The following is a 27,192-nucleotide window of genomic DNA, read 5'->3' on the forward strand; positions in this document are numbered from 1 at the left end:
TCCTTTTCCCTGGATCTCCGAGTACACTCAAACTTCCAAGCACAGTTTCAGATCTTCGACCATGCCAAACAGGACACCATTGCTCCAAAAAGCCTACAGTAAGGAGTCACCAACCTTGGGCTGCCCCCTTGGATCTTCAGGGCTTCTCTTAAGTCAGCTTTGCTTCAAGTCTGCTCTTCGTAGCTCTTTTTTTAACTCGGAGCCTTTTGCCCTGCTCCTTTCTTTTAACTTAACTCCTGGGTCCACTTTCTGATCCCTGTCTGATTGTTTTTTGGGACCTCTTCCTGCCCCCCCCCATCCTGTGTCCTGCTCCCTGGGACACACCCTGTACAATGGCGCTCTGCTATCAGGTTACCTGACCTTTTCATGCTGTTTCCTCTCTCTTTCTTTTGCTCAGTTGCGCAGGGCTAGGCCTTGTCCTGAAGGCGTGAAAAAGCTCGAACTGCATATGTGAGGCCATTTCCTGGCTGGCACATGCGCAAAAGGCCAGAGGCTTAACAGGAACTTGAACTCCCAACCTCCAAATTCAGATTAAGCCAAGTGTTTGAGTTTCATCACAGTGCACAATACTTCTGCTGGGATGTTGTCAGGGTCCGTAGGCTTCACTATTTCTTGTTCATTCAGCCATTTCTTGATATCATGTGAAGTGAGTTGAATTGGCTGAATACTGGAATCTGTGATGCTGAGAACCTCAGGAGGAGGCTGAGATGGATCATCCACTCAGCGCTTCTGGCTGAAGGTAGTAACAAATGCTTCAGCTTTGTCTTTTGCACTGATTTGCTGGGCTCCTCCATCATTGAGGATGGGAATGTTTGTGGAGCCTCCTCCTCCAGTTAGCTATTCAATTGTCCACCACCATTCATGACTTAATGCGACAGGACTGCAGAGCTTTGACCTGATCCGTTGGATGAGGGACCACTTGGCTCTTTAGATTGCATGCTACTTCTGCTCTTTGGCATGCAAGTAGCCCTGTGTTGTAGCTTCACCAGCTTGGCATCTCATTTTTAAGTACGCCCAGTGCTGCTCCCGGCATGCTCTCCTGCATGTCTCATTGAACCAGACTTCCTGGCTTGATGGTAATGGTAGAGTGGGGGTTATGCCAGCCCAAGAGATTATGGTTTAATACAATTCTGCTACTGTTCATGGCTGACAATGCCTAATGAGTGCCCAGTTTTGAACTGCTAGATCTGTTCTCAATCTACCCCATTCAGCACAGTGTAGTGCCACACAACACGGTGGATAGTATTCTCAGTGTGAAGATGGGACTTTGTCTCCAGAAGGTGGTCACTCCTATCAATATTTAACTTTCAATATCTATCCCTCAACATCATAAAAACAGATTATCTGGTCATTATCATGTTAACCGCATTCGTAATAAATAGGTTGATGGAATGTGGAAATTAGTCTGTGATGCCAGCTCAGCTGAAACAAAGGCAATACTGTCATGAACGGATGCACTTGTGACAGGTAGTTTGGTGAGGATGAGATCAAGTAGGTTTTGACCTCTTGTTTCCTCAGCAGCTGCCACATGCTGTCTGGCAGATATATCCTAGGACTCAGCCAGCTTTTTCATTAGTGGTACTACTGAGCCACTCTTGGTGATCAGCATTGAAGTCCCCCACCCAGAGTAAATTCTGTGCTTTTGCCACCCTCAGTGCTTCTTCCAAGTAGTGTTGAACATGGAAGAATGCTGATCTATCAGCTGAGGGAAGGCAGCAGGTGGTAATCTGCAAGAGGTTTTCTTGCCCATATCTGAACTGATGCCATGGGACTTCACGGGTCCCAGAGTCGCTGTTGAGCGCTCCCAGGGCAATTCCCCCCTGACTGTATACCACTTTACTACCACCCCTGGTGGATCTGCCCTGCCTGTGTACAGACATACCCAGGGATGGTAAAGGTGGTGTCTGGGACATTGGCTATACAGTATGATTATGTGAGTAATACTGTAGGGCTGTTGCTTTACTAATTTGTGGGACAGTTCTTCCAATTTTTGCACAAGCCCCAGGTGTCCAAAAGGAGCACTTTGCAGGGTCAACAGGGCTGGGTGTACCATTGTCATTTCTATTGCCTAGATTGATGCTGGTCCATCTGGTTTTATTCCTTTTTGACTTTTCTGTAGTAGTTTGGAACAACTGAGTAGCTTGCTAGGCCATTTCAGAGGGCAGTTAAAAGATAACCACATTATGTGGTCTGAGTCACATGTCGGCCACATGCAGGCAAGACCAGGTAAGGACCGACAAATATCTATCCCTAAAGGGCATTAGTGAACCAGATGTGTTTTTACGGTAAGCCAACAGTTTCATGGTCATCATTACTGAGACTAGCTTTTAATTCCAGATTCATTAGCAAACCAGATGTGTTTTTATGGCAAGCCAATAGTTTCATGGTCATCATTACTGAGACTTGCTTTTAATTCTGGATTTATTAATGAATTGAATTTAAATCCCACATCTTCCATGACAGGATTTGAACCTATGTCCCCAAATCATTAGCTTGGGTCTTTGGATCATGATTATGGTAACATTACCATGACACCACTATCCCATTAATTGCTACAGACTTACTGAAGACCTCTCTAACCTCTCCGCTAACCTCTCATACACTATTCCAATTAAAATCATAAACATATTCTTAAAAAAGCTTCAAAGATTTGCTAGAAGCAGAAAACCTAAAAAAATATTCCCAATATATTATCATTATTATTAACAGATGGAGATCAAATAAGCTACATTTGATAAAGGTGTAGCAGGACTTTGCCTTCAAGAAAAAGGAGAGATGATTACCAAAGTAAATCAATGGGTAGAGTTTTCCACTCGGCGTGCAGGCGCCGCCCAACACATTCGAGCTTGAAATATCATGACTATCCTGACATCATCATGCACTCGCGCGATATTTCGGTCGGCGGGCATGCGCTAGAGTTAGCTTTGCGCCTGCCGACAATTAAGAGGTCTTTTGAGGCCATTAAAAGTAGCAATTTTTTGCTGCTCGTCCAAACTTACAGTTGATGGGTGGGCAAATCAGCCAGGCAGCCTTTGCATTTTTGAGGAGACCTCATCCATAGGCAGGCCAGTTAAAAAAAAATTCAAATGTTTTGAAAAAAATCATCATCATCTGTATGTTGAGGTGTCTCATTCTGATGCAAGGACATTTTTTCCTGATTTTGAATTTTGTTTTTATTGATTTTAAATTTTTCAGCTCCCTGAGGCAGCTCTCTGCCTTCAGAGAGCTTACCTTCCGCGCTCCCCCACGCCTGCGCTGACTTCAGCGCTCGCCTTCCTCCCGCCCCCACCCCAGCAGCGCTGAGCCTTTCAGTGTGCCTTTCATGCTGGCTGGCTGTTAATTGGCCAGCCAGCGTGAAATCGTCGTCGGGGGCCGATCGCAGTTGGTGGTCCGTTCCCGGCTGCTCCTAGGCTTGCTGACCTTGGCCGCCAGCCCACCCAAAAATTCTGCCTAGTGATTTTTTTAAAAATTACTTCTGTGTGGAAATTTGAGGTGTTCAAATTTCAGAGGATTTTCTTCAGTAGCAAAGAAAACATCAGCATTTTAGGCACAATCACACCAGCTGCTCCGCTCTTCCAGGCTCCTGTTTAATTGTGAACTTTGACAACACTGACAACATAATAGCAACAGAACTGACGGCGAGGCTGAAATAGTGCTGCCTCACTGACACCTACCAGTTTACACTTGTAAATTGGCAAGGAGGCTCCATTGTCCTCCAAAACTCTGGCTGCTGTCACAACTATACTCATCTAACGTAGATGGACTCATAGCAGAAAATAGTGAGATACAGGGGTAAGCTCGGCACCATAATGTCATGTGGTGATCAGGAGTCTTCATACTGGAACCAAGCTAAGACATATGTTTTATATCAGTGTAAATTCTTCAGTTTAATGTGTCCTTTCTATTACATATCTATTAGAGTGCTGGATTAGGTTCCCAAAGGGGCCTTTAGTTTGTAAAGCCACAAGTCTCTGACCACAAGAAGTGTTTTTTGAGTAACTGCACAAGACACTGTCACAGCTTTAATACTAAAAATGTGATTTAGACAAATACACTTGCCTGAATAGCATTGCATTGGAAAGGATTAAATGTAAAAAGACCTTGGAGTTTCAGTCGGCTCAATGATGAACATGTCCAACTAATGCAGAGCAGCATCAACACCATCAATAGACCATTGAACCACCTTATTAAAGCAACAGGTATAAGTTGAAAGAAGTCATGATCAAGGTGAGATGCTTTAGTTAGACCTCAACTTGAAAAATGCCAGTTCTAGGTTTTATCAGAAGAGGTATAGAATATAAAATCCATAGATTAATGATGGCCTGATATAAACCCTTAAAAGACCCTAGTTAGATATTGGGCTCTATACTAATGAGAGAAAGTACAGCATATATTCAATGGAATACTGCATCATACAAATGTGAAGAAAGACTAAAAAAAAAATCCCATTTTTCATTTGTTAGAATTTGGATTTGCCTCTGCATAGACTAGCCACACTGCTTTTCCTTTTGATTTCTTGTGTGAGCTACTACCTGCCCGCTTTGTTGCCTTCTCCTCTGGGCAGTTAGCATTCATCAGCTCCTGCACACATGATGCAGAAAAGTTCAATTTACCTCCTACATACTTGGATACCCTATCCTCCATTGAGGGTTTCTTGCCCTTGGCCCCATCCATAATTTGACTTTAACTCTACAGTCCTGTCACAGTTGCCAGATATGTAAAGAGGTTCTTTAGTGAGCTGTTAGATCTTGACTTTAGGATTTTATAAAGGACAAACTTATACGGACACACGGTTTTAGGTTCGGCCACAAACTTGTTTATTAACATAACACTCCCAATGCCCTAATACAAGACCTCTGAGCTAGCGTAATAACGCCATGCAACACTCAAAACCATGACTTACTAATAAAAGCCTCCACTGAAAAGAAAAACCCACAGGCAAAACCCCACATTTCTGTCCCAAGGTTTACTCTGCCCAACTCAAACCATCTCAGGATTTAGTTGCTACCCTTAAAGCTATCCTTAAGCCTCAGCCCCAATACCCTTTGGATCTGGCTGATACAACTCCCCACCCAGTTGGTCATTCCGGTGTGAGCTGTAGATCCGTGAATCAGGTTGACCATTCATGATCCTCCTTGGTGACTGCAGTGCCAGACTCTACAGTCTTGGCCCTTTTATTACAAACTTTATTGACACAATCAAAGCATATTTCCTGGAGACATTCTGTTTGGATGGTAGGTGCTTAGCGCCCTTTTAATCACTTTAGTCCAGTTCATGCCTTGGTCCAGACAAACCCATTCATTACGATGTTATTTCCTCGACCAAAACAATGGGCCCCACCCAGGTGTGCTGTCCCTGGCTCCCAAGTTGATGTGCATGTGATAAAGTCCATTTTTCCTTAGCTATTGTTGATGTTTGTTTGTGCAAAGGCTGTTGTCTGGGGCCATCTGCTAAGATGGTCTGCTACTTTCTCTAATTCGATTGTCTGATGGCACCTGCTTTGTGTCTTTGAGATGATAATGTCCCAGTGTCTTTACATAGTATTGACCCGTTTTCTGTATTGACAAACTTTGAAGATTAACCCCAGGCTGTACAGCCTGCCTCACTGTGTTGAGGTTTGGCCTGTTTGTTTTGCAGTGTTTGCTCCACCATTTAATAAGATTATGGCTGATCTGTTTGTGTTTCGAGTTCCATTTTCCCATGCACCCCCAATAACCTTTGATTCCCTTGCCGAACAAGAAACTATCTACATTGATCTTAAAAATATTAAAAATATTCAATGACCCCACCTCCACCGCCTTGTGAGGCAGAGTTCCAAAGCTGCACAACCCTCTGAGAGAAAAAAATTCTCCTCACCTCTGTCCTAAAAGGGCGACCCCTAATTTTAAAACAGTGCCCCCTAATTCTAGACTCACCCACAAGAGGAAACATCCTTTCCACGTCCCCTTGTGAAGATCATTCAGGATAGCCCCGAGGGGAATTCGGAGTTGAGTGCATACAACATTGTGCAGCGTTCGTGAGCATCACCCGTTGGACATCAAGGAAGAGGTGCTGCACATTCACGGGAGGGACAGGAAAGTTGCTTTTTCCCGGCTGGCATTCAGTGTGGTGCCGGGGCAAGGACTCCAGTGTGGGTCAGGCAAGGGCTGGAGGGATGGGAGGGCAAGGCAGCACCTGCTGAAGGAAATACTTAAGCACATGCCGGGAGAGGTGGGAGTAGTGGGGGGGGGTGCGAGGGAAGTGGCCGTGCACTTGGAAAAGCTTGTCAGTGAGCATTCTTTCACAGCTGGGACCGTTCAGCTGCAGCTCCCTTGACATGCTTGGAGTCGGGCCTCTGAAGCTTTTCTGCCCACTCAAGCAACATAAAAGCATGAATGTGCCACCAAATGCTCAAGAACGTTTCACCCCTCAGGCACAGATTGAAATTAATGTGCGTTTTAGTGAGCAGCAGAGCAATTGGCTGACTGGGTAAGTTGTGGAAACCCCTTGCAAAAGATGGCCATGGTGCAGTCACTGGTGGAGGTGCTCGGAGCCTTTTGCAATATCTTTATGCAGGTTTGGACCAGTATCCCTCATGGTTCAAGCTAACAGTGCAGCCTTGCAGTGTGGGTTGCACCTGAGCTCAGAGTGCAGCATGCAGTCTAGTGGCCGTAGCTGCTACCAATCGGTTAAGTGGAGTGAGGAGGAGGTGAACAGTGGCGCACTACACACTGGCCATCTGAGTGGTGGCCAGCACTCTCCTGCATGCGTGAAGGGGCCTTCTGACTTAACCAAGAGAGGTTGCTAGGACACCTGTGCTAACTCACACATCTCTTTCATCTTGCAGGAGGAGAACATCAGGATCATAGAGCCTGGTGATTTAACGGTATACCTCAGGGCTTACATGGAACAGAGAAAAAGAAGATAGCAGCAGAGGTGCCTGGCTCAGCAAAGGGAGGAGCACCTTCCTCAAGATGTAGGGGTGGCATGGCCTGCTGCGCACGCAGCTGAAGATCCTCAGAGAGCCATCGCTCGTAGGCACCTCGCTAGACCTAGGGTCTATAGACAGCACCTGTCATTCCTGCAGATGACTGAGAACAAGTGTCGCTGAAGACTATGCAGGTCTAGGGAACTATTCAGTCACATATGCCACCTGCTGCAGAATTTGGTGCCATGGAGACATGGAGGGCATCCACTGCCGGTGGCTGTGAAAGTGACTACAATGCTCAATTTTTACACCAGTGGCTCCTTCCAGGGCTCCACAGGTGTCCTTTGTGGGATCTTGCAAGCTTCCACACACATGGACACGCCTTCACGAAGGCGCAGAACTTTGTGCATTTCGACCCAGATCAGGAAAGCCAGGAATCAAGAGTGCTGGGATTTGAGCAGGTCTCTGGTTTTCCACAGGCGCAGGGTGCCATCAACTGCACTCACATGGCACTCAGATCTCTGTGGCAACAGGCGGTCAACTATGTCAACTGCAGGGGCTTCCACTCGCTGAATGTGCAGCTGGTGTGCGACCACCAAATACATCCTGCAGGTCTGTACATGATTCCCAGGGAGCATCCACGATCCCTACATCCTTAGCAGATCTCAGATCCCTGACATCTTTCAGGGTCCAGAGAGGCTGCAAGGTTGCTCTTCGGGGACATGGGCTACTCACAGATGACGTGGCTAATGGTGCCCGTGTGGCGGCCTCAGGCTGCAGCAGAGCGACAGTGTAACGAGCCTCAAGCTGCGACCTGGACTTTGGTGGAGCAAACGATAGGCATTTTGGAAATGAGGCTCCCTGTGCCTCGACAGGTCTGGTGGAGCACTGCAATACGGTCCCCAGAGGGTGTAGCGCATCATCGTCGCTTGCTGCCCGCTCCACAACCTGGCGCTTTAATGCGGGAAGAAACCTGGCTGAGGAGGAGATGGAGGAGCTGCAGGTCTACTCTGATGAGGAGAACGTCGAAGGGGATGAAGATGATGAGGTCCTCGAAGGTGAGGATGTTGGCGATGAGGCCATTGCATTGGTCAGACAAGGCAAACACGCTTGGGAGGCCCTCATAGCCGCAAGATGCCAGGAGAATGATGCCGTCATGCAGTGAGGACACTCCATAGATCATCACATAACCTCTGTGAATGTCTGACTCCTGTCTGGCTGAGGGCAGCTCATTTGCGCTCCATGATCAGGGTCATATCATGGAGGCACAGCTGTAAAACTTTAAATGCACCTGATCCTTTGTCAGCCTTCAGCTCCTGACCCCTTCAGGAGCACAGCATCACTGGTCATAGATGCTGAAGAGATGGGGGCTGAGTGCACACAGAGGGAATGACCAAACTCTGTGACGCCCTCCCACTATATTCTGGCAGCAATAACAAGCACCATCGAGGTGCAGGTATCACTAATGTGTCCAGTGAGTTTGAAGTCGGACCATGACTTTGGTCTGAAGGTTATACACTGCACAGGGAAGAGGCCCTGGGCTGAGACACCTGGCTTTATCTTGTGCAGAAAGGTTTCACATCTGAGTGACATGAACACTGCTCATCAGAACAAGGAACCATAGGTAGGGAGACATTCTTTGGAGTTATTTCCAATAATGAATGTTACGTACAAGTGATTAACACCTGTGTCCAGGCTGTGCAACTACATCTTGATCTTCCTAACCCATCCACTATGTTGTGGTGCTCCCCAGACATCCACAGCAGAGGTGGAAGCAACCTGCTGACTGCTACGCCCTGTCTGTGATGACTTAGTGGGTGTCCTCTGGAGGGCTGAGACTTGGCCAGCTTTTGGGGTCCTGTTGTGTGACAGTGGCACCCTCCCTGGCTTGTGGAGCTGGAGCTGCTGGGGTCACAGGAAGAGGGGATTTGGATGGGCCGGGCACTACTGGAGTCACCTGGATAGATGGCCACGGGGTGTGTACCTGCTGATCCTCCTTCCTCCTTTTGGGTGTCCAAGGGCCCCTAGCTGACTCCTGGAGGAGAAGGGGAAGCTGGAGTGAAATTGAGCTGCCCCTGCACCCCTCTCACATTGACACTGCTGGAGGCCAACTATGGCGTCACCGATGGAGTTCAGCCCGCGTATAAGTGCAGGACCAATGTCCTAGACCAAGGCCTCCATTGTGGCTGTCACCCTACTAGTATTGACCTTGGTGTGTTGGCAAGCTGACATCATCACCTCAGACTGAAGGTGGATAGACTGCTCATTCTGCCTTGTAATCTGAGGAGTGCAGCGGACATTCCTTCCTGACATTCCCAAGCTTGCCTTTGCAGCTCCAGCAACTGAGGTATGACTGAGTCTAGAGGCTCCTCATCTGACTTGGATTCAACAGGTTTCTGGCCTCCAGTGTTCCTCTGAGTGCTGGAAACCTGGGAAGTCCCTGCCACCATCTGCTGTGGATCAAGCAGTGTGATGTGCTCACCAGATTGTGATCCCGAGGTAACTCTGGAGCTAGGTCCCACTGAGGCAGGTGTCTCTGAACTAGTGGAGAGTATGGGTGAGTGCTGTGATGGGTCTTCAATTAGGGTGTCATCAGATTCTTCTCCCGAGGTGTCTTCGGAGCTTGAGTCGATGACCTGACTCATGGACCCCACTCTGCTCCTTCCCAGATGTGCCTGTGAAAGCAAGGAGAGCATGGCAGGGGACTGCGGAACAGAGAAACTGACTCACAGCATGGTTGGCTGATGGATATTGCACTGGTGGATCCTCACTTGGTTGAGCACTGCTGACCTCACTGTCAGCACAGGAATAGTCCAGATCAAGCTGGATGACTCTATTTTCAAGGTCTTTGAGGACCTCAATGCTGGGTGTTCCTCCACAAGCCTGCAACCTCTCCCTTTTGTTCTGTGCCCACTCGTCCTGCATGAATGCAGATGGAGAGAGTGTAAGCAGGATGCCTGCCGGGCCAGGTGAGAAGGATGTCTGGCATGTGTAGGTGGTGAGTGTGCCATGGAAGGGATGAAGACACAATCCACAGGGCAAATGAAGGTGTGTGTCAGAGAATGAACGGTGATATCCCAGAACCGGTAATGAGTGAGATCCCTGTGGATGTGTGATGGGTTTGTGAGTTGAGAGCAATGAGAAGAGTGACTTCTGGTGGAATGGAGGAAATCATTGATCCTCTTTTGGCACTGGTTAGCTGTCCTCTTTTGTAGGGCGTTGCCGCTGACCACCACTGCCACTGCCTCCCATGCTGGGGTGGTGACTTGCTTGTTGGTCTTCGCCCAGAGTGGGGATAGAGGACTTCACAGTGGGCCTCCACTGAATCCAGTAGGTGTCTGTGGGAGGTGTCGCTAAATTTTGGGGCAGTGTGTTTCCTCCCTTTGGCAGCCATGACTTTGCAGCACCTTCCAGTCCCTTAGATAATGCTAGCTCTGTACAGGGGCACCCTTTAAATGTGGCGCCTGGACTATTGAAGGCCTGAGATGACAGTGGGGTGAGCAAATCAGAGACTGACCCACCAGTGACCCAGTCAGTTTTCTGGGAATGCATTATTAATGAGATAGGACATGCTAGGAATGGGACAGTATGGCGCAAAAACCCGCCATTGCGGCTGGCGGGTAAAGCAATCTTTTTCCAACCTGCTGCTCCGTTTAGTGCAAATCCGGGAAGATTCAGCCTGTGGTTTCACCAATGGTCTGTATAACTGCAGCATAACATCCTTACTTCTATGTTCAATTTCTCATAATAAAGGATAGCATTCCATTAGCCTTAGTAACTTGCTGTACCTATATAATAACATTTTGTGACTCATGTACTAGAACGCCTAGATCCTTCTGCACCTCGGAATTCTGCAGTCATTCTCTGTTTTAAGTAATACTCTGCTTTTCTGTTCTTCCTGCCAAAGTGAACAACTTCACGTTTTACTACATTATACTTCATCAGCCAAATTTTTGCCCACTCGCTCAACCTATCTATATCTGTTTGCAACCTCCTTACGTTCCTTTCACAACATACTTTCCTACCTATCTTTGTGTCATCTGCAAATTTAGCTGCCATGTCATCAATCCCCTCATCCAAGTCATTGATATAAATTGTAAAAAGCTGAGGGCCCAGCACAGACCCCTGCGGGACTCCACTCGTCACATCCTGCCAATCAGAAAAAGACTCGTTTGTGCATACTCACTGTTTTCTGCCAGCCAGCCAATCTGCCAACCATGCCATATGTTGCCCCCTACACCATGAGCTCCTGCTTTGCGCAATAATGAGAGGTGATCTTACTGAGCTATATAAAACAGTAAATGACATGGATAAAATATTTCTGGAATATTACTTTCCATTAAATTATGGGAATAGGACAAATTTCAAACAAGCTAAAGGCAACTTTTGGACTGATACCAGGTTGTTCATACAGAGAGTGATCAATACTTGGGCCTGAATTCCCGGCTTTGCAAACCTGACTCAGGAGGAAGTGGCCCGGATGGTCAAAATTTTGTTCTGAGGGGGGCATGTGTTAATAGGCCCACCTCCCCTGGGAACAGTTTGGAGGCAGCCACATGGGCTGCTGGTTACCGAGGCAGGTTGTGTGAAAGGCTCGCCTTGGTGATCCGGGACTTCATCCAAGCTATAATAGAAACCCAATAAAACAAAAACAGCCCTCTAGCCCTCACCCCCTCACAATCTTTCATTTTGCCTACACACTCCCTATACGTCATCCATGCCAACCCATGCCACCTCCTTCTCCCACCCACCCCCATGGCCCTTTGTAGCCTCTATGCCAACCATGCTCCGCATCCACAACTCTTTGCCCTTACACCCTCCATGCCAACTCATCCATTATCCACCATGGGTAGATCTCAGGATCCATGCTGAGATGAAATAAAATAAAGTTCTGAATGTCTATTGCAGACTTTATTTTTGTGAAAAGAACACTCTCATTCATAAAAATCCATTCACTACATTTACATTCCTTCAACTATATAATTCCTCATAAAAGCAAACATTTTATTCAAGTGCTTGATCCCCCATAAAAACAAACATTTTATTCAAGTGCTTGATCCCTTATAAAAACAAGCATTTGTACTCAAAACCCTACATCAATAACTTTATGTCCATTTGAAGTTGTCAATAAACTGTGAACTGACAGGCACTCCACTGTGATAATGATAGGTTGTGAAATCAGTCAAGCAGCACAAATCCCATAATAATATACCTTAGGCTTATGTCAACAGACAGAGTGAAAGAGCATGCACTGCTTTTTTAAAACTGCAGCATTTTATTTAATTTAAAGGCCAGGAGATTTAAATGCCTTGACAGCTTGACAGTTCAATTGATGTCTTGACAGTTCCAATTAGCTTGACAGTTACAACTAGCTTGACAGTTCCAACTAGCTTGACAGTTCTCTTGGCAGCTTTCAGTTCCAATCAGCTTGACAGTTTCAATGAGTTTATCCACTGTTTATGCATATTCATGTCTAATTTTAACAATCCCAAAGGGCACCTGACCACTCCCAAACATGTCCCTGGACCTATCCAAAAGGGTACTCTACCTCTTCAAAGAACTCTGGCAACTTCAGACCTTCTCCTGAAAGGTCTAAAGCCCGTGAGTCATTTTTTGGGCATCCCAGTTACGAAAATTGGATCTGTTTGAAGCAGCTGCATTTTTCAATGTGCAAAATACAATTGAGGCCCATTTCCCCCTTCCTCCACAGTGCAAGTTATGGGTGCTGGGTTTTGGAGCAGAACTTTGGAATGAGGTCTCCAGCCCTCTTTTGTTTGGAGACCCTCTCCACCTTTAGGAAAATTTAGGCCTAGGGAATGAGCTTTTGAGCAGAGTGATGGAGGCAGCAACCCAAATGCATTTATGAAACAATTAAATGGGTGGGGGGCGGGGGGGGTGGGGGGGGGGCTGTATTTGGGTGGGTGGTGCGGCTGTTGGATGGATTAACTAACGTAGGTCAAATTTCCATCATCATTATTAATGATGTGATGGTCTTGTGACGGTAACTATCCTGGAACCACAATGTTTCATTTGGAACATCTCCCCAAATATATAAAAATGTATGTTCTGCTTCCCTAATTGTTCTTGGTAAATATCATCTGAAGCTGAGTTTGGGATCTTCTTGGTCCATATTATTGAATTCCCAGTTTTTGCTGAGCTGGCATGTTTCGGTACTATGGCAGTAAGTGCACTGGAATTGCTCCCTGGGCCACAAAGAGGGGAAAATAAAGAATCACTTCTCTTATCCCAACATCCCCAGTCCCCACTAGAAAGTGTGAGTCTACTGATGTTTGTTGCAGACAGGATTGGGGCTGACCATTCTGACCTCTGGTAATTAGTTAATTTGCTGACACCTATTGCATGGGCTCTTAGGATGAACAGCCACATGGGCAAGTGGCCCTTATGAATCCTGCCTCAGGAGGGAAGGTAGGAAATTGGAGGAGGAAAGAAAACATGAAGTAAGTGTGCATGGCTCTGTCACTGGCCACACTAACCAGTGACTTATACCTTTGCCCATTTTTGCCTTTCTTGCTCAGTGTTACATCTTGGTCAGGTCAGCTGTGGCCTTTTGAATATGTTAAACTGGAAAAATGAATCATGTCAAAGAAGCTCTAACTGGAAACGAAATGGAGGAGAAATGGAAATTAATTTGGAGGTTTCAAATGTTGTAATAATCAGATTTTCATCTAAAACATTGTTGTAATTTTTACTCAATTTATTCTTAATTTAACTGGATAAAGCAACCTTTGCCCAACTTGCTGTTCCGATGGCTAGATGGACAATTACACCCTGTGCTGTTGTGTTGTGCCATGCAGGTTTGATCCCAGCAGAGTAGAAGATGCTACAAATTGCCTTAGTTTTTCTAGGGGGGTAAAGGGAAAAAACAAGCCCAGCTAGTGTTCCCATTCCGATTCCTGCCTCACATGCCTTGGGGAAGTCATTAAAAAAGAGGTTCAGCTTTGGATGGCCATTTGGTGAGGTACCAGACAGCACTATTGTCCATGGAACCATTCCCTAACTTGAACTGATACCTCCAAGAATGAAGGGATAAGAAAATCTAAGTATCCAACTCTCTTGAAAGTGAACTTACTTTTTTTCAGAGCCAAGATGGTGTTATCCATTGAGGGTAGAAAATGGTGATGTAGAATGCCGTTCACCAAGGGGTCCAAATTACAGAAGCACACTTGGAACACGGTGCCGAATATTTTGCGACAGAGGATACCGGCTGCTAGGCCGAAGGCAGGTTGAATGTACAGTGACCAGATACTGGTCCGGAATCAGCAGATGCAAAGGTGAGTCTGTGAAAACATTGTTTCTTAAATCACAATCTATTTCCCCCATAGCTCAATTAGTAAAGGCAGCATGTAACTGAGCCAAGCAAACCTGGAAGGTTCTAGACTTAACTTTTAGTCTATGCTGAGTAAATTGCACTTAGCTGGGCTGGCAGACTGTGCTACCATAAACTTCAGCATTTCAGGGCTTGGAAGGGAATTTGCAAAAATGCCTGGTGTTAGCATTCAAGATCACTATCAAGTGACTTTTGCTGCAAAATGCACATTTATGGGTGCTTGGTGAGGATAAAATCACACCTACCTGTGTCACCCAGTGGTTCAATAACCTGCTGATAATCTCGCATGAATGCTGCAGTTGAAAGTGGCTATTTGGGCAAGGTAGTTGAGAGTGGCCAGCTGCTGTTGAACCATGCCCAGTATGATTGAGCGCCTTCAGAAGCAGGGGAAAAGTGGTGAGGACCAAAAATCTGTTGCTAATTAACTTTTGCTTGCTGGGTGCTTTTCCAGTGCCTCTAAAGCCATAAAAAGGCCGATAGCATTTTGGATTTTATAAATAAAAGCATGAAGTACAGGGGAAAAAGCTGATGATGAAACTATGTAACAGACTGAGTCACAATGAGAGCACTGTGTGCAGCTTTGGATGCCCCATTATCGAAATTCATTAAATCTGCAGGGAAAACACAGTGTAAATTCTTCAGTGTAATGCCAGAGATGGACAAGTACGGCTGTGAGGAAAGATTTCAGGTACTTTACATCAGGGGTTGTTAGAGCGTGGAATACTTTTCCAAACAAAATAATGGACACCGAAAGTATTGTGTCTTTCAAGGGAAAGTTGAAGCAGAACAAGATACAGGGCTTTGGGGAGAATGTGACACAGTGGGAATAGTTTTGGGTTACTCTAGCAAAGAAGCAGTGTGGATACAATGAGATAAATGGGTTCCATCCCTGCTGCAGTGGAGCAATCTTGAGGGGCTAAATGACCTATCCTTATTCCTATGTAAACATTTTGTGGTTCTGTTTGCTATTGTGGACAGAAATTGTCTCTGGGTACAATAGAACATTTAGCCAAAACATTACAAGTTTGGGAATTTTCACATTGCCCTTACTTAGATTGATTTTATATGTTCCCTTTTAGTTATGAGAAACATTCTGTCACATTAATTGCAATAGGTAATATAGATGGCCAGGTGCAAATTTAAGTTACACTTTTTAACGGAGTTTGCCCTTGCTCTTACCTACATTTTTCTGTTACAGTTGAAATTTTCTATCTTTCACCCCTTCCACTTCATCCTCTCTGCCTTAAATCACTTGGGAGCAATATCTTGAGAGATATTGTTTCCTTTTGTTCATTATTTTACAAAATGAGTCAGAACAGTATAATTTTATTTGCACAATATGGCAAAGTCTTTGGATTATTCCCAGAAAGCTGCAATTGGAAACTTCATCAACTCCAGTGTGCCAGAACAATAGAGGCCATTCATTGCAGTCAGACATTATGAATATGTTCCAGGACCAATTCTATGGTTTAAGGAAAACATAGAGAATATAAGCTACACAGGACAAGATGCACAACAGTGGGGAAATTTTTTCCTGCTCCTTTATTTGTAATAAAATAATAAATGTAACTTCTATACATGTGCATAAATGGAAGACAAAAGATACCACACCACAAGCTGTACTGACCTGTGAATGTGGAGAAAGTAACAGTTGTACTACCACATGAGATAAAAAGAATAACTTCAAACACTGGAAATCTGCATTAAAACAGAGAGTCCAAGTCTTTCTTTCACTGTTTAAAAGGGCAATGTAATGTTTTACTGAAAATTCCTTCGTAATAGCCTCCCAATATCACTGCCTATCACACACAATTGAAAGATACAGGGAAGAATTCTTCAACTGCAACCTAGAAAGCTTTTTACAACTGAGATAACTTCATGTTAACTATGTTGGCCCCTCAACAACATAATATTGTTGCACTATTGAGATATGCATTCAGTTTGGAGAGGATATCAGAAATTCTTAGTGATCAAATGTAGTACAACATCAATGTTGATAGCTTCAAAAGTATAAGATTCATTTTTTATTTATTGCTGAGTTATTAAGGCATCCCAGTATGGAGAACACAAACAAAGTTGAAAAGAAAAGATGAAGTAAACCAAAAAATATTGGTTGGTAACACCAGGCTTGGGCTTGAAAGATTGTTGCATTTCTGTAATATAGGGCAGAATTTTCAGCCCGCTTGCTGACGCGTAAAATGATGCGCAGTGATGTTGGGCGTGCGTCCTGACATCACCATGCCTCATTTAGATTGTCAGTTCGGATGCGTGCCCGCCAAACTGTCAAAGGCCTATTAAGGCCATTAAGAAAGTAATTAAAGTTGTTAAGAATGCTGCCTATCCAACCTTAAGGGGAAGATTCAGCCCATAATTTGAGCAAATTACATATCTCTGCTGATTATTTAGTTCCCTTATGTTTTGTTTCCCCTCGTAGTTCTTTTTTTTATTTTTGGTTCTTTGGGTGTGAGCGTTGCTGGCAAGGCCAGTATTTGTTGCCCATCCCTTACTGCCATTGAGAAGGTGCTGTCTTCTTGAACGATTGTGGTCCATCCGGTGTTATTAGGAAGGGAGTTCCAGGATTTTGAAGGAACTGCAATTTAGTTCCAAGTCAGGATGGTGTGTGACTTGGAGGGGAACTTGCAGGTGGTTGTGATCCCATACACCTCCTGCCCTTGCCATTCTTGTTGGTAGATGTTGTGGGTTTAGAAGTGGTGTTGAAAGACCCTTGGTGAGTTGCTGCAGTGTATCTTGTATATGATAAACACTGCTGCTACTGTGCACCGTTGGTAGAGCGAGTGAATGTTTAAGCGGTGGATGGTGTGCCTATCAAGCAGCTGCTTTGTCCTTGATTGTGTTGAGCTTCTTGAGTGTTTTTGGAACTGCACTCAATGTCCTGAGGGTGAGATGATTGGCCTTCAACAATCAAAACAACTTCTTTTGTGCTAAGTATAACTCCAACCAATGACGAATTTTCCCCCTGATTCCCATTGACTTCAATTTTGCCAGGGCTCCTTGATGCCACACTCAACCAAATGATGCCTTGAAGCCAAGAGCACTCACTGTCACTGCACCTCAGGATTCAACCCTGTTGCCCATATTTGGACCAAGGCCATAATGGGGTCTCTGGAGCAGAGTGGCACTGGTGGAACCTAAATTGAGCATCCCTGAGCAGTTTATTGCTGAGTAAGTGCCGCCTGATAGCGCTGTCAAAGACACCTTCCATCACTTGGCTGATGTTAGAGAGTTGATTGATGCGGCAGTAATTGGCAGGATTGGATTTGCCCTGCTTTTTTTGGGCAGGACATACCTGGGAATTTTCAATATTATTTTGCCAGCCAGATCTGACCTGCTTTGATCTTCACTCTTTAAGCAAAATCACACATTTAAAAATATAAACAGCAAGGTGGTCAGACCAGCAACTTTGGCGATTCAGTTGCCCCCAGCAAGCATGACCCAGTAAGAGAAGAAATCAATCAAATTTTCTGTTCCTGATCACTATCTAATGACCCCTGCTGGATATGCATGTTTGTTGATGTCAGAAAAGGCATGTGTTTAACTGTCATGTTTTCTATAGGTGAATAATCTGTTGGCACCTACTGTCCTGGTTCACACACATGGGGCTGGATTTAATGTTTCTCACTGGGGTGAGGGAGGTGAAATAGAAATGAGAGGTCCACTTGCTCCTGCCCCCACCGTCTCTGCACAAGCATCAGATGGCCAATTAATGGCCTTCTGGTGGGAAGGAGACAAATTTGAGGAGCAAAGGGAGGCTCGAGACCCAATCGTCATTGTAGGCCGGATTGTCATGTGGCAGAGAGTAAAGCTGTGAACAGGAAATCGGTTGTGGCTAGAATTATTAAGAGCCCTGCTCTCAGAATCAGTTTTATAAATTGAAAACACAAAAAAGATAAAAGAACATGTTATTAAAACAAAGCAGACAAAAGCTGCCATCCCCCCCAGCAGAACCTGCTGGTACATCCAACGATGGTCCTAGTGGCAGGCCTTTTCTTCCCTTCTTGTGCCACCTCAAAATGCAGCAGGCAATGAAAAATTGTGGATGATTGGGGTATTAACAAACTTGATAGCTTTTTATTTAGAGCTTTCAAAATGGTGGGTGGGTTGCTGATTTCTGTGCCTGCTCGTCTTCATAATTTGGGAGACTGGCATGATGATGTCGTATTGCCAACTCAATGTCATGCCATGGCGTGGTGTGGCATGGGGGTGGGGTGAGGGTGGAAAGCCCACCCAATTTGCAAACGTTAAATCCGGCCCATGGTTTTAGGTACAAAGGCCTTTCCCGCAGCCTCACATTCCAAGAAGAAAAGTCAATGCTGCCTGAGGGCAGGGAAGTAAATTGGGAAATTTGGTATGTCATTGAATGCTTCAGGGTTTAAACTTTGTCTCTGTATTCCTTAGGACAAACTATATATAATTTTATAGAACTGTGTATAGTTTTCTTCACAAATTATTACACCACGCAGAAATGCATTGCTGATTAGTAGCACGAACTTCAGTCAAAATTGTTGTCCTGGGGCACTTTAAGATTATGCATGAGCTGCTGAGTATGGGAAGCAGGAAAGGACAGGAAGTTTAGAATAAACCCTTTCCAGATTTATTCCCTGCCTTGACCAGACTTCAAATAAAATGGATGCCTGAAGTTTACAGGCACTAGGAATGTGAGGAAGCTTCTTCTATACATCTTGTGTTGATCATATCCCTTGGCACATTTTGTCTCTGTGATGTAGCACTGGTGCCTCTTTTTGTTTAACTCAATAGCCTTGAGCTTGGCGAGTTTCATATCATCTGTATGATTTTCACTGAGTGATGGAAGACAGAAGAAAGAAGCAAATTAAAAAAACAAAGTAAATGAAGGGCACAAAGAAATATTTTGAATAGTAAGAAGGTATCAATGTAGAATCATAAAGCTTGCTGTCCCTTCTCCATGAAAAAGATGAACATGTTTCAGATCTGTGGCTTCTTATCTCCCCATCCTTTTATTCTGCCTCCATTTGAAAACCATGTGGAGAATTACTTGGTACATTGGTTTCCTCTGTTGGTTTCTGCAGCACTGGGAGAATTATACAACTTCCTGCTTCCTCCAATCACTCTTTCTTCTTTCAATCAACAGACTTTCAAAAGTCAAGCTTGGTGTCACCTATCACTACTCAGGACTTATTACAGTGCTCTCTTAAGGGTAAACATTCCAAAGGTGGCATTGGTGAGATGCAAGCACACCATGATGGGGTATGAGCAATATGAGCAGAGTCTAGCAGCATATGCTCACACAGCTGGAATTTGAGAGTACTGCTGCAAGTATTTAAAGGGCTGCAGCAACCTCTTGAAATGGCGCTGAGTCCAGGAGTAGTTCCTTGTAATGTGATGTTAGTGGAGAGCTTGGCAGAGTAGTCCATGCATCACAGCTGCAGGGCAACCAGACCCTTTAGTGCTGTAGTAGAGTCCCTGCTGCATAAGGTGCCTAGCAGATGAACTGCCCTGTTTGGAATGCAGGTTCTGCTCCCTAAATGATAACTATGCTTACTACCTGGGGAAGGTTTTCCAAAAATGTTAATACAGTATCCAGTGTCCAAAGATCTAGATACAAGTGAGCACGGTGATGTCAAATTTGAAGAAAAATGTGTGGCTGACTTGTCAGAAATAAGTCCTATTACCAAGTAGCTGGACCAAGTATACATAGCACAGATTGTTCCTTCTCATCTTTTGACTACTATGCTGAATGCATCAAATGATTTTGGAGAACCTCACAGTGTTGTACCATAAGGCACACCAATCTTTTGAGGCTTCTGAAACAATGGTTTGAGATCTGTTTGATACAGTGTGATGATTTTGGTAGCTGCATGAGCCTTGTTGTATGTGCGCTCAACTTGTGTCCATGATTGATTCAAGGGGATCATAACCGTATCTAAACAACTGTGGGATGTGATTGCCTCAGGGTGAAAGAAATATGACTACTGCCTTAGAAACTTGCATTTACAAATGACAATCAACACAAGACCATCTATCAGCTACATATTGATGGAGTGTATCATCTTTCAGTTCATGTAGAGAAAGGAAGTGCATCCAGCAATGTACGTATCATAAGTTACCCTATACGCTTTGGAGATACCAACAATGCAACAAGATTAGGCAACTGCCACTATTTTTTGGGAAAGTTGGATCCTGCTGAACAATGACTTGCTTGAAATGTCTCTGTACTGAAAAATAGGCTTTTTTGCAGATGTCCATCTGGTACTCTACAAAAAGGCATAGGCATAAAAGTTGAACAGAGTGGTGGCCTTTAGTCCCCTGGTGTGATATACCTGTGGTTAGGATTGTTAGCAGATCTGTTTGCAACAAATAGCACAACAATTCACTAGCTGTTGAACCTGTGCCTTTAAAGGCAGTTTTTATTTGATATTGCCAAATTGAGACTGCATTGGTAAAGATTGCTACAGTGAGTAAAGGCAGCTTTGGGCTGCGTAATTCTGGTACAATCTGATCTCTCAAGCATCCCTGCTTAGGTTTTTCTCCTCTTCTATCAAATTGAGTATGAGTACAGTACTGAACCTAATTCATTCAAAATCAGCTCCGCTGGGCCTGACAAGTCATTCGCATGCCTGACACCAAACCCCTAAAGGATCTGTTCTACTTGAAACTCGGTCATGGCAAGGGACTTTCAGGAGGACAGTGGAAATACTTTATAGATGTTCTCAAAGCATCCCTGAAAAGATCAAACATCCCAGTCGACTCATAGGAGTTCCTGGCTTGTGACCTATCTAAATATGAGAAGGTGTATGCCAGAAGGCAGCGAACACATCGAGAGGCTTCGTTTGGAGCACACGGAGTCAAAGTCGAGGAATTGGAGAGTGCTCAAACCTCCAAACACCTCATCTTCCCAAACTTCAAGCAGCATCTACCCCACATGTAGCAGAGTCTGTAGGTTGTGCATTGGACTTATCAGCCATCTCAAAACCCATCATTCAGGAATGGAAGCAAGTCATCCTCATTCCTGAGGGATTGTTTTAGAAGAGGAATAAGAAGAAACCTAATGTCTAAAACTATAATGCCTGGTATATAGATCAGGATCTAACTCACCTTTTAAATCCTTTTTAAATGCTTTTATGCTTTCACCTTTTAAATGCCTAGTTTCAATGGCTTGCTCAACACAGCCTGTTGCATCATATTCAGCAGTATAATGAGACTATCTCATATTCTGTGTGACAGCAAGGATCACAGGTGGATAACTTGGCCCAATTTGCACATTGTTTTTGAGCAGCGATCGAATAACTTTATTTGATCCTGAATTCTGGGCCCTGCTCTCTTACTTCATGCTTGCTCTTTTCAGCTATAGTGGTATCCTGCACTTGGGCCTTGATTCTTCACTTTCTTAATAAAACAAAACTTAGACCTCAAGAACAGTAACCTGTGTCACTCCTTAACCGGACATGGGAGCCACGGAAATTCCTAACAGACGAACTCTAATAGGATAACTACCAATCCTGCTTTCCCTCTCCACTCTGTTGCAATGTAGCTGCCCAGTGAGCAGCAAATGTGTGACTGGTTATTTGCAACATTTCACACCTGATTGATCTTTCTACACATTTTCAACAGGAATTTGTCTGATATAAAGAGTGTCATTGAAATATTTATGTTGTTTAAATCCACATAAAGTATTTAAAATTAGCGCCAATAACACCACAAACCTGACACGGGAGAAAGTGCCCCGAATGGTCTAATTTTTGTTCTGGGGGAGTGAGTGTTAACGGGAGTTGGGCACGTTGCCCCTGGAAAGAGTTTGGAGGCAGCCATAGGGGCTACCTGCTGTGAAGGTGGGCTGTCCAAAAGGTCCGCTTTGATAATCCGGGACTTCAAGCCAGATGGGCTTTGGCTGACAAGTGGCAATAACATTTGCACAACACAAGGCAATGACCATCTCCATCAAGAGAGAATCTAACCATCACCTCTTGACGTTCAATGGCATTACCATCACTGAACCACTATCAACATTCTCGGAGTTACCATTGATTAGAATCTGAACTGGACTAGCCATATAAATACTGTGGCTACAGGAGCAGGTCAGAGGCTCGGAATCCTGTGGCGAGTAACTCACCTCCTAACTCCCCAAAGTCTGTCCACCATCCACAAGGCACAAGTCAGGAGTGTGGTGAAATACTCTCCACTTGTCTGGATGAGTGCAGCTCCAACAACACTCAAGAAGCTAGACATCATCCAGGACAAAGCAGTCCGCTTGATTGGTACCCCTTCCACAAACATTCACTCCCTTCACCACCGGCTCAGAGTGGCAGCAGTGTGTACCACCTACAAGATACATTGCAGGAACTCACCAAGGGTCCTTAGGCAGCATTTTCCAAACCCAAGATTGCTACCATCTAGAAGGACAAAGGCAGCAGATGCTTAGGAACACCACCAGTTGCAAGTTCTCCCCCAAGCCTCACACCATCCTGACTTGGAAATAATTCGCTGTTCCTTCACTGTCGGTGGGTCAAAATACTGGAACTCCCTCCCTAACTACATGGACTGCAGCGGTTCAAGAAGGCAGCTCACCACCACCCTCTCAAAGGCAATTAGGGATGGGCAATAAATGCTGGCCTAACCAGTGATGCCCACATCCCATGAATGAGTAAAAAATGCCAACTTATGCCCCTCTAGTCACCCCATGCCTCCTCATACCCTCCATGCCAACTTTTTCCAATGCCACTTATGCCAACTTAATTGCAACTTATGCCAGTCAATGCCCCCCCACCCACTGCACTTTGATCTTACTCCATTGCCAACTCACCCATTACCCACTCTGGGCACACTTCAAGACCTATGCTGAGATGAAATAAAATAAAAGTTCTAAGTGTTTATTACGAGCTTTATTGTTGAAAAAGCACTCTTGTTCATAAAAACCCATTTACTCCACTTTACATTCCTTCAGCTACAGTATCCCTATAAAAACAAACATTTGTATTCATAGCCCTACATCAAAGACTTTATAACCACTTGGAGCTGCCAATCAAATTGTGAACTGATGGGCACCCCACTGTGATATTAATAGGTCGTAGAATCTGTCATGCAGCACAAATCCTATAAGGATAGCCCTCAGACCTATGTCAACAGACAGAGTGAAATAGCAAGCACTGATTTTTTAAACTGCAGAATGTTTTTTAAACTATTGAAAGGCCAGGAGATTTAAATGCCTTAACACCTTGATAGTTCCAATGAGCTTGACAGTTCCAATGAGTAGAATTTTCCAGACACCCCCATAGTGGGTTTAATGATGGATGGAGGGAACAATGTGGTGGGAGGTGACAAGTCAGTTTCCCACCGGCATAAAATGATGGCGGGAATGTGTGCTGTCACCCATCACGGCAGGTCGCCATTCTCACCAGAGGCCAGTGTGAAACTGTTTTGCAGCCCGTTAATGGGATGCAGATGAAGGCCTGCCCAATCATCTGCACCGCCAGTGGGTTTTCATGCCAGTCCAGAACATGTCCGGGCCATCGTGGCTTGCAAATGCCAAACTTACCTACAAAAAGGCCTGGGACAGCTCGCAGAGATTGGGTGGGAAAATGGAGACCTCCAGCGACCAGACCCTGGAACACCACATGTAGCAGTGGCTGATTGGAACATCTACCAGGTGGATATTTGAGCTGCAACAGCTTCTCGAAGGTGGATCTTCTATCTTCAGGATTTTCCAGGATGTGGATTTCCTATCTTCAGGATCTTCCAGGAGGTGGATCTTCTATCTTCAGGATCTTATAGAAGATGGATCTTCTATCTTCAAGATCTTCCAGGAAGTGCAGGAGGTGGATCTTCTATCTTGAACAGTGGGTAAGTTGATGTCCAGGCACTGTATAATGGCAGGGCACATGCCATCCAGCTGCCCCACTGTGTAATACGTCAGAAAACTCCCGACTGCAAAATTAATGAGGCCAGCGTCGTGCGATTCAGCATGAATCTCCACTGGCCTCCGCCACGGGACTTAGTCCCAGAAGGGAAAAGAAGGGAAAGTTCCACCCAATGGGCTTGACAGTTCCAATGAGATTTAAATGCCTTGACAGCTTGACAGTTCCAGTGAGTTTATCCACTTATTACGCACATTCTTGTCTAATTTTAACAAACCCAAAGAGAACTTGATATCCACCAAAGGGCAACAACCCTTTCCAAAGGTGTCCCTTGGCCTCTCCAAATAATTTTGGCAGCTTTAAAATGTAAAGCCCACAAGTCGTGTTTTGGACATTTCACTAGCGAAAAATGAGTCTGTTTGAAGGCAGCTGCATTTTTCAATGTGCATTTGCCTCTGTGAACTGTGGGTTTGCAAACCAAATCCACTCCCATTCCACACACCCCACCCCCCCTCCCCCCGGTGAAAAAAGTGGGTGCTGGGTTTGGGGCGGGAATTTCAGAATCAGGTCTCCGGCACCATTTTGGCTAAGCCAGAGAACCTTCCTGACTTTACAAAAATTCAGGCCTTGATCTGCCTCATTGTAGCTGATCTAATGTTGCAATTTTTCATAATACTGAAATACTATTTAAATATCCTCACAAGTGCATTCATATGAGTTCTGTCAGTATTTGACACTTTAGGAGCCTGATGACCTAAATATACACACTAAATACCCAATAAAAGAGCATTATACAACTCACAAATGAGTACAAATAACAAGCCTCATAAAATCACCATACCAAATGAGCTGATACTGTGTCAAAAAAATTAACCAATGGCAGTTACAAATGGCAGCCTTATTTAATAATGAAAAAAGTGGGAATTGGAAACAATAGAATATAAGTTGAAATAAATAAAATTAAACAATAAAGTGTATGCTATATTGAAATAGGAGATAACAACCAACAGCAATGTGCGGATTGAAATGGTAAAGAAATCAGAGGATTTAAAACTATGTAACACTAACCACAACAAAAAACTCATTTGTGAGTTGTGTAATGCTCTTTTATTGGATATATAAGACGAAAAATCTTCCTCATCCCTTTAAGGTGCTAAATGTGTGTGGAGGTGTCTGGGGGAGGGAATGGAAAAATCTTCTCAAACTCTCTCAAAATTCCATTCTGGCGAAATAGTTTCTTCAAAGATAGTGAACCCGGAAGAGGCACTGTTTCAGGGTGTTCCTAACAGCTGTTGCTCTACTCCACTCTTCCAGTGCTGTGATATATAAATAACAAATCTTCTCCCCAGACCCCATCTAACCTTAGAAAAATTCACAAGGTTGCATATCAGGACCAGAGCTTTAAAAGCAGCAGTGGGAGCCAAGATTGAAGTCAGAATGGAGTGTTGTCAATATAATATCATAGTATTGAAATAGGAGATAACAATCAACAACAATGTGCGGATTGAAACGGTAAAGAAATCCGAGGATTTAAAACTAACCACAACAAAAAACCTTTATCACAGGGCATTCAACTGTTTTCCATTCACTAAAATCTCTGATATTAGGGATTGTTCGATGGTATAAATTTAACCATTCTGTTCCCTGCCCTTTTTCCTTTTTTTGCCCCAAATTGCATGGAATTAATTCCCATCCTCTTACATGTTCCAGTTGAACCACAGAAGATGCAGCATGTCTGCGTTCACTTCCTTTCATGTTGTTTTCTGGGCTTCTAAGTACTCATCCTGTGTGAGACAATGCCCTGGATTTTGCTGTGAATAGTAAAGGAACTGTGTTTACTGTTCACATCTAGAGACTTTTTTGGAGCTCGTCAGTGGCGATTTCTAGTTTCTGGCACCTAGCCCACTACAACAACTTCTTCAAGGATATTTGGTGTCTGTGAGCAGGACAAGCCGCAGGGAGGCTCTTTAACCAATCAGATTGAAGAATCCTCACTGAGCCACATAGACTGAAAAGCAGGAAGTAGAAAAAAGCACTAAATAAAAATCATATTTAAATCATTGTACAGGACACAAAATGAAGATTGGGTTATATACATGGGATTAAGGGAGAGACATGAATCAGACAAACAAAATGATATATTTTTAAAACTGAAACATTAATTTTTTTTGATAATGAGACTCCACACTTGTGGAATTAAATGTCCCTGGCTGGAAAAGTTGTGCAGTATTCATCACTTATGTCATTTAAAAACTCATTCACTCCTGATTGTGTAAAACCTAACCTTTTAATCAGTTCTTAGTATGACAACACTAAATAATTATCCTAGGTTCATACCATTTGCATTCACCTCTATGCATATTCAGCAGCAAAGGTGAAAACATCACTGACAGCAACTTCCAGATTCCTGCTTTGAACTACACATGTACAGCTGCCAGAAGCTGATGTCGGAATTACCCAAGCACTGACTGCCTTGCCTTTGTTAGCACAGCAAAATCTGGGCCAGTAATTTATGGCCTTCTTCCAATTTATTATATTTTGTTTATGCCTGAGTGTCATCACCTCTATACAAAAGAGAACAAATGCTAGTTAGACAGCTATATCCCTAAATATCATTTCTGTCCATAAGTCATAGATAAACATAAAATCAAATACGTCACTTTAACTCTTTCTGTTCCCACACTGACCTCTCCATTTTTGTGTTGTGCTCAAGGTGGTAATCTGTATTGCCTCTGTATTGAACAGATTCTGACTAACGTGCTGTGCATTCCTTACATTTTCTGTTTTTGTTATATAATTTATAGCATTTGAAGATTTTTTTCTTTTTCCTTCCATCAGTTACACCTACCTACTGTCAGAAGCCTAAATCCTATAGTTACTAGGCAGTGTGCTAGAAAATATAATGCCTGTTCATTATATTATACTAGCCATACACAGTGAGATTTATGAGTTTCTTTGAAACTGAAAACTTTACAGTGCATGTTTAGGCTGATTTGCCATACCTGACACAGTTGCGACGATGTTCTATGTTTCAGGGGTAGCCAAAGTGTACAGTGTGCATTCTGAGTATAACCTGACCAGTGCAACTG

At 44.2% G+C, this 27,192-nt stretch overlaps 1 protein-coding gene across 1 annotated transcript in view; it reads left to right on the forward strand.

Annotated features, from left to right (window-relative positions):
* Nucleotides 1-27,192, forward strand: part of srpx2 (sushi-repeat containing protein X-linked 2) — a 67,311-nt gene that overhangs the window by 23,244 nt on the left and 16,875 nt on the right. The window contains exon 4 of the mRNA XM_041195677.1: nt 14,008-14,199. Within this exon, the coding sequence (XP_041051611.1) occupies nt 14,008-14,199 (192 nt within the window). The remainder of the gene's footprint in view (nt 1-14,007; nt 14,200-27,192) is intronic.

This window comes from Carcharodon carcharias, chromosome 9, assembly GCF_017639515.1.
Source record: "Carcharodon carcharias isolate sCarCar2 chromosome 9, sCarCar2.pri, whole genome shotgun sequence".
In the NCBI taxonomy this organism is placed as follows: domain Eukaryota; kingdom Metazoa; phylum Chordata; class Chondrichthyes; order Lamniformes; family Lamnidae; genus Carcharodon; species Carcharodon carcharias.